At 54.5% G+C, this 8,070-nt stretch overlaps 1 protein-coding gene across 1 annotated transcript in view; it reads right to left on the reverse strand.

The window, feature by feature from the left end:
* BHLHE22 (basic helix-loop-helix family member e22) overlaps positions 1-2,490 on the reverse strand; it is a 3,692-nt gene extending 1,202 nt beyond the window's left edge. The window contains exon 1 of the mRNA XM_059673056.1: positions 1-2,490. This exon is cut by the window's left edge and continues 1,202 nt beyond it. Coding sequence (XP_059529039.1) covers positions 462-1,574 — 1,113 coding nt within the window. The 5' untranslated portion in view covers positions 1,575-2,490 and the 3' untranslated portion in view covers positions 1-461.
* Between the last annotated feature and the right edge of the window lie 5,580 nt (positions 2,491-8,070).

Below are 8,070 nucleotides of genomic sequence, written 5' to 3' on the forward strand. Positions count from 1 at the left end.
TTGTCTGAATGAATATTCCGTCCTACAAGCCACCCAACCCCAGACTCCTCTCCCCCTCAGCACTAGCCAAATTCACAATTATTAGTAAGATTAGTATCAATACTCTCCACACTTCATACCCAAGCGACTACTTTTCAAACTTATTTTGAATCTTAAAGGAAAACTGCTTCCTGGCGTCCTAGGCTGCCACCAAAGTTGCCACTTTTCTGAGAAAAAAAGACATCCATACTTCAGCTCAACTCCACCTCCTTCCTCCCTCCCTCCCACTCCGAAGACCGAGATTCTGGGGATGTCAAGGCTAAAGTCCCGTGTGTCTCTGATACGTCTCCTCAGTTCTCGCCTCTGCTTTGTTTGCTCTGCAAATGTTTCACAACTACCAGAGGACCAAAATAAAGGGGGTGGGGGCAGCGTTTCCCTTTCCTCTAGCTTTTGGGTCGGTCTTATGTTTCTCAGGGGTGTGTTTAAGGCTTCTCCGTGCACTGTTTGCAGAGGCTGGAGGAGACGCTGTTGAACAGGGCGCACTTCTCCGGGCAAGAGGCAGCCGGGGGCAGCCCGGCGCTGAACGGGTAGCCCGCAGCCTGCTCGTAGGCGCCCAGCGCCGGGTGCAGGGCAGCGGCCGCCGCCGCCGCCGCCGCGGAGCTGGGGAGCGAGGCGGCCGAGATGGCCTGGCCCTGGTTGAGGTAGGCGACCAGGCGCCGCATCTCCTCCAGGGCCTGCGCCTGCATGAGGATGTAGTTCTTGGCGAGCAGCAGCGTGGCGATCTTGGAGAGCTTGCGCACCGAGGGGCTGTGCGCGTAGGGGATCACAGCGCGCAGCTCATCCAGCGCGTCGTTCAGGTCGTGCATCCGCCGGCGCTCTCGGGCGTTGATGTTGAGCCGCAGCGCCTTTTGCTCTTTGGATTTCTTGCTGCTGCTGCTGCTGCTGCTGCTGCTACCGCCGCCGCCAGCGCTGCTGCTACCCCCACCGCTGCCGCCGCCGGGACCCCCTGGGGGGCCGCCGGCGCCGCCGTGGAGGTGGGCGTTGGAGCAGCCTTCGGCCGCCTTGGTGCCGCCGCCTCCCGCGCCCGGGGAGGCCCGCGGGTCGCCGCCTCCGGCCCGCAGCATCAGCTCGCAGCGGCCGTCGCTGTCGTCGTCGGGGCTCTGCTCGCCACCGCTGCTCTCGGCCACCGAGCCCCGGCTCGCGCTCTCGCCGTATTTGAGGCACAGGGCGGCCCCAGCCGGCAGGCTGCTCAGTCTCGGGTCGCCCCCAACCCCGGCAGAGCCCACCAGCAGCCCGGGGACGCCCACCCCGCCGCCGCCGCCACCTCCCGCGCCGCCGCCGCCGCCACCTCCCCCAGGCGGCGGCAGCAGCAGCCCCGCACCCTCGGGATCGGCCGGCTCGAAGCAGCCCAGGGGCGACGACGAGGAGGACGCCGGGCGCTCCCGAGGCGGCGGCGCCAGGGACAGGTCCATGCCCGGGGGCGTGGAGCGGAAAGATGCCTCCAAGCGCTTGGCCGTGGAGGCGCTGAGGCTCTTATGCAGGAAGAGGTCGTCTTCCCCCGCGGCGGCCGCGCCGAGGTGCAGCCCGCGGTCCATGGTCCGGCGCCGGCACGCAGCCCCGGCCCGCCGCGCCGGCCGCCGCCGCCTCCGCTCGGGAGTCAGGCGGCGCGGAAGACGCGCCCGAGCCGGGCTCCGGGGTTGATGAGCTCGTTGGTCCCGGTGCTGCTGGCAGCCTTCTCCCCTTCTTTTTCTTTTTCGCCTTCCCCCGCGCTCGCCTCCTCCTCTTCTTCTTCTTCTTCGTCTCCAGCCGATGGTGCTGGCTGCTGGGGCTCACCATGGGCCGCGGCCCCGCATGGTGGGAGGGTGGGCGCGGAGGGAGTGGAGCCGCCGCCGCCGCCGCCGCCGCTCTGAGCCCAGCCCCGCGCCTCCTCTCCGCACCGTTTATCTTGCTTGGATTCACCTTCAAGAGATTTCCGGACCCATCAGCCAGCCGCCGCCACAGACGGGGGAGTCTTTTACATCATTATCTCTGAGTAGGTTATTATGAGGAAGACTCGCCTGTTGGGACAGCGCTTGCTACCCAATCAGGTTAACGTTTTAATTAATAGGATTAAAACGGTAACAAACAATCGCAGGCGCTATCTGGCCGCGAGTCTGAATAGTTTCATTTCCCAGGTCTGAAGACAGGCAGCAGCGAGAGCTTTATAAAAGGCGCCTGCTCCGTTATTCTGCCTGCCATCTGTATACACAGCTTAGCGCATATGTTTGCAAGGCGCTGGGTCCTGTTAGTAACCCAACAACTGCCTTTAGCTTGACATGTGTGGCGACTTTCACTCATCAATGAGCACACTAAAAGCCCTACTTAGAGGCGAGGATGTTCTTTGCTCCTTCAGCAAATTATAGATCGGCGGCGAAGCCTGGGAGTCCCGTCGAAAGCCACCTCCCCCCACCCCCACCCCACCCCCACCTCCAGCCCCCACCCCCACTGTCCTTCCCTCGCCACTGCTGTCTCATCTTGTGCTACATTACCCTTCCGGGCTGGAGTTATACTCCACCCATGTTCATAGGATGACACTGGTCTGGATTTGGGGATGGGACTTTGGGGGTTGGGGGCGGACTTGCCCAAATTTCACCTTAGATTCTCAACTAGTTAAGAGAGCAGAGCAATCGTCCCCGCTTAAACACTGACTTATTTCCACCCCACCCCCTGCCCATTTCCAACCAGGACTGGGGAAGAAAGAGAAAAAGAAAAATGAAGAGCAAATTGATTGTGCAGCCCATTCGATTAAAAGGGGAGGGGGGTGTCTTTGCCCGATTTCCAAGTCACTGCTACAGTGTGATGGTGACTGAAGCACACGACTTCCTAAACAGGAAGGAACTAATTCCTCAAAGTTTCCTCCGGATTTTAAAATCCCGTGGTTTCGGAATAACCAACTTCACGGGGAGTCGAATCCTCTCCCACCCCAAGTGGGGCATTTGTGCATATTTGCATATGTTATTTTTGCCTGGAAACGTCTCCTCCAGGGCTAGGAAGCCCCGGGGGACATCGGGACCAGCCTGGTGGCTCTGGGAGGGCTGGTAGAGGCAGGTCGGTGAACAGCGCTCCTCTCCGGGTGGGAAGTGGTACACGCCGTCCGCTCGCTCCCCAGTTGCGAGTCTGGGAGCACATGGTACTTAGCGGCTGGTGTGCATCCTTACGACATAAGCAAAAACAATATTTCCCAACACCTCCAATACATCTTTCTTGTGTGGCAGGGTTGCTGAAGCCTCTGAGGTTTTTGGTTTCTCCGGTTTCATTAAAAACCTTTTAATTGTGGCGTTCTGACTTGGCCCCAGGTGTTCGACTCTTTTCATTACATTTTGCTCTAATGTGATGAAATTCTAATTCTCTCCTTACCATATGGTTAAATTTCCCAACTGAGAATTAGTTGAAAAAGGAGAAATAATCTATTAATCTCTGTAATAGATTCACAAATGAGGTTCGCCACAGAACCTGTTTTTGAATGGTGATATTTAGAACAGTTGGGCGCCTCGTTCCATAAAGGAAGGGCGAGGCCGACGCAGAAGCGCCTGCACGGTCACCTGGAAAGGCTGCAGAGGGGCCCAGCGGCTTCTCCCCACACTAATTGCCTGAGACGCCGTCTCTCCGGGACCGCAATGCTTCCCAGTCGTCGGTTACCTTCGCGCCATAGAATTTACTGGAACCCAAAGATTGACAAAGAGCACGCGGGCTGCGGGAGGCTGCCCAGCCTGGGACCGAGGCCGGCGGTTCTGGAAGGCTTGAGCCAGCCCACGGGTCTCGCCGGGGACCCCAAAGCCCCCCGCTCCCCGGCCCCCTCCCACCTTCCCTTCCCGGGCGCTCGCAGCTGTTAACCTCTCCCTTTAGGAAGTTAAAGACACGCTCCTGTTACTGTTTTTCTCAATGAGCAGCTTGCTTTTCCTGGGGTTGTAAACAAAGGCTCTCTATAAACAATGTAGGTAAGTCGAGAGTGCCCGTGGCTCTGGGAGGAGTGGAGATGTGTCCCGGACGCCTGATTCGGTTCTTCATGGAGACAGCCTTTCCAGTGGGCTGGCCCTTTCCGCGGGACGCCTGCCGGCCAGTCAGTGGGCATTGGAAGGGCCAGGTGGGAGCTTGGGCGTAGCTGGGTCCTGCGGGGCCGGGAAGCCCGGCAAGGGCGACCACAGAAAGCAGCCAAGACGCCTCGTGACCCGGCTTAAAACCGGGGCCCTCGCAGGACCCTGGTCCTTCGCTGCTGTCAGATAGCTGCGCGCGTCCTAGCCCGTCCCCGCCCCACCTCCACGCCATCCAAAAATCTGGTGCAAACTTTTGCGCAACTTTATTTCACTCAGTAGGAGCCCAAAACCTCTTTCCTTAGAGGCTCAAGAAAATCCCCCAGGTCTTCCCGGAGGAGGTGGCAGCTTACTAGACAGTGGACATTCGGCTTCGGGAGACTGCCCGAGAATTTATAGCAGCTCTAAATGTGGGCCTGTAACAGCCGTCGGGGAATGGTCTTCGAGGTTTACGCACTCGTAAACTTTTGCTGATTGCTTCTGGGAAGTTGTTAGGCACTTAGCACTGCGTGCATCTTACAGGGCAATGAAAACACATCTGCCTGGTGTCTCGTTACCTGGGTTAATCGTCGCCAGCCCGACGTCACGGCCTAGGCTCTCTCTCTCTCTCTCTCTCTCTCTCTCTCTCTCTCTCTCTCTCTCTCTCTCTCTCTCCCCCCCGCCGCCTGGTTTCAGGCTAGCGGAGGGAGGGCGTCTGCTGCTGATTCCGTGCCCTCTGCCCGCAGGGGCTCGGGAAGTCTGTGCACTTGAACTTTGTTCCGCCAGGAAGCGGGGAAAGGGCCTCGGCTCCTGATGTAACTAGCAAGTTGGAAAAGTGGCAGAGGACAAGTCAAAATAAACACATTCTGGCTCCCCCGCGGGAAGGAGTGGGCAGGAAAGGGTGGGAAATGAGCCCGCGGGGAAAGCCCCTGACTCCCTGATGACCCCAGAGAGGGAAGCACTGGAGGTGAAGTCCCCTGATGGAGCATTTTCAGAGGTCACTGTGAGTTACCTAAGCATTTGGGCACAGGAAAGGCAGGGACTGTCTCCTTTGCCCGCAGCCCGGCGCGGGAAGCTCAGTCCACTCGGCAGGCGGGTTGGGCGCGGGGGGGGGGGGGGGGGGGGCGGGGGACGTGGAGGGGACGGTCCAGCAACACCCAGCACTGTGCTCTAGGTGCTGGTCTGGGTTGCTTGGCGCAGCGAGGCCCGCTGGCACAGGGAGCATCCTGGGCCGAGTGCTGGATTCCAAACGTACAGTCGCCAGAGCATGTTGTGCAAAGATGGATACAGTTTTGCTAGAGCAGGAAGGAGCCTACCTAAGGCTTTGGAAGGATTCTAAAATATTCAGCAAGCAGCACCGCACGGGAGTTATAGAGCTTTGAGCGTCAGGCCAAACTAATTTTTTTAGGTCCTACTTTAATGTCTTAGTGATCATCTTTATTAATCTTCGCTTGAAATTTGAAATAGGAACCTAAATAAAATCAGAACGGAGCACAATCCAATCTACTTTTGAAGAGCAAAGCCTGGGTGCCTCTTTGTTATTTCTATGGCCCCGATAAACAGTTTATTACTTCTCTAGATTAAAAAGTAGGGAGAACCCGGAACACTTGGATTTAGGTATCTGTGTGTTTTCTGAAAGGTAGGATGGTGAGAGAGAGAGAGAGAGAGAGAGAGAGTCAACTTATCTATTTGAGACCATTCTAAAAAGTAAAAGCAAAGTTTAGCAAAAATGCCATGAGCTTTCGCTTGGGAGCTGCTCTGGAAAAGCCAATTCCCTGAGAGCCATGGGACCCCTCTCCGGGAGGCGCTTCCCGGCCGCGGGGAAGTCCGGTCTGGAAGTTGGTGTCTGGCTGGGACCGCGGAGACCCCGTGGGGTGCAGTCCCCGCGCCCGCCCTGTCGCCTAGAGTCAGGGTGCGCCCCGCCGCTCTCCAGGCCCCGGCACTCCAGAGCGCACGTCAGCCGAGATGGGAGGCCTGCTGGCCTTGAACTTGCATTTGCCTCCCGCCTCCCCTCTCTCCCCCCGCCCAGTCCGCGTCCTCTGGTGGCACTTGTGTCGGCCTGAAGCCTGCACAGCCCAGGTTTAACATCCTGCGCCCCCTCCGGGTTTGGGAAGGCAGGGTCAACTCCGTGGCGGAGAAATTCCAGCCCCAGCCTTTTGGGGTCGTTTTGTCGTATTTTCTCACCCAGTTCGCCAGGTCCTACAAAGCTCACTGCAGGGAGATACGATGGGTGCACGTGTGTCTTGGGGACCGGCGGGGCTCAGGAGGAGGAGGGCTGCGAGGGCGCAGGGGCCAAGGAAGCGGGAACGGAGCTGCCCGGCTCCGAGGGCCCCCGCTTTGCCGTGGCTTTGAAGTGCTTGGCAATTCCAAGGACTTCGGCCGTGGAAAAGTGAAAACCTGTTGATAAAAAGTTTCTTTCGGAAAGATTTTTCTTTTATCTTTACTTTAAATAGAAGAGGCTGATCCTCACGAGTGTTTGGCGACCAGTGAGCTTCAAACTGAACAGACTGAAGAGAGGCCCTCAGCGCCCCAAGAAGCAGCCTTTCAGCGCGACTGTGCGCCCCACGCAAGCTCGCGGGCGGGTCCCCCAGCGAAGGGCTGACCTGACGCCCGCGGGGTCTCTCACATGATGGAGACTTGGAAGGCAAGTGGAAAAACTTGTCCCCTGCCCTGCATGGCTCAGACCCCGGAGAACAATGCAGGGTATGCGGGTGGGGATAGAGGAAAGCTAGTGAAGGGAGTTTGGAAGAATTAACTGGAATGCTCTGCATTCAGTCGCACTCACGAGGGGCTGATGTACTTCTTTCTGTTCTACGTGTTTCCTCCTTCAAATCTTATCTCTATCGAATGTTGGAAAACATTCGATTTTTTTTTTCCCCAAGGAAAAATTGTTGAACATTTTTAGGGTTTGCCTGGTTTTCACGAATGAAGGGAGAAACAAATTGAAAAAGGGCTTTGATCTGCTTTGGGATTTTCAGCTCTGCGATTTAAAACCCACAGCACCACCTCCTGGCAATGAGGAGAATGTGGAGGTGGATGCCAACAATACTGAAATGCTGAATATGAAACATTCAAATACTCTTACTCCTAAAAAATTATTTGTGATAAATCAATTACCATTACAAAACATGAGCCGAAAATTAATTACAAGCTGTCAGACACAATCATGGAAGCTAATATTTATAAATAGAAGATAGTATGTTATATCTACACATGTAGTTTCTGTAGATTTAAATATAGTTATTACTCTAGGGATTAATGATAAACATGATTCTTTAATTTATCATAAATTCCTAATTTGATAGAAGAAATTAAACCACAGGTTAATTTCTAACACAGGATTTGAACCAGTCATTTTATGCCAAAGATACTGTAACTTTATAAATACCTCGGTGTGCTCAGGAATTAATTTAGCTAGTGAAAACCAAGTGCTGAATTGCTATTCAGACACTTTAATCACCAACAGATTTCTCTTTCAAGGGTATTTTCAGTAAAAGCAGTTCTCTTTATTTACTTTTTGTGGATGATGCTTACCACATATGGTAGAAAGGAGAGTTATGTGAAGTGATGGTGTGTTGAAACATAAATTCTCCTAGTTCCTCATAGAACTTTACTAGTCAACATTAGTAAATAGTCTGCCCCATTTTTATCAACAGCCCTCCACTAAATCAACAGTCTCTCATCTCATAGTCTTTGAGGATGTCTTCCTTAGGCCTTCTGAGCCTTAAACACCACCTGGAGCTAAATCATTTCCCAAAAACTGAATGCACATATTAGAACCATGACTACCTAACACTTTTTGGAATTAAAATGTTTCTGTAATATGAGTATTTTTGCAACTATGCTCTCTTTTATAAATAGGACTGAAATCCAGTAAAATTTAGAGATGACATCCCAATTAAGGACATTTTTTATCTATGATTATATACTCAGGCCAGCTGTTTGAAATGGAAATAAAAGTAGCTATGCTTTTTGTAGTGTACAAAATATTGTGAAATCCTTCAAAAACATTGTAGATCAAACAGACAAATGTAAACTTCAC

This window comes from Myotis daubentonii, chromosome 17 (genome assembly GCF_963259705.1).
Source record: "Myotis daubentonii chromosome 17, mMyoDau2.1, whole genome shotgun sequence".
Taxonomy (NCBI): domain Eukaryota; kingdom Metazoa; phylum Chordata; class Mammalia; order Chiroptera; family Vespertilionidae; genus Myotis; species Myotis daubentonii.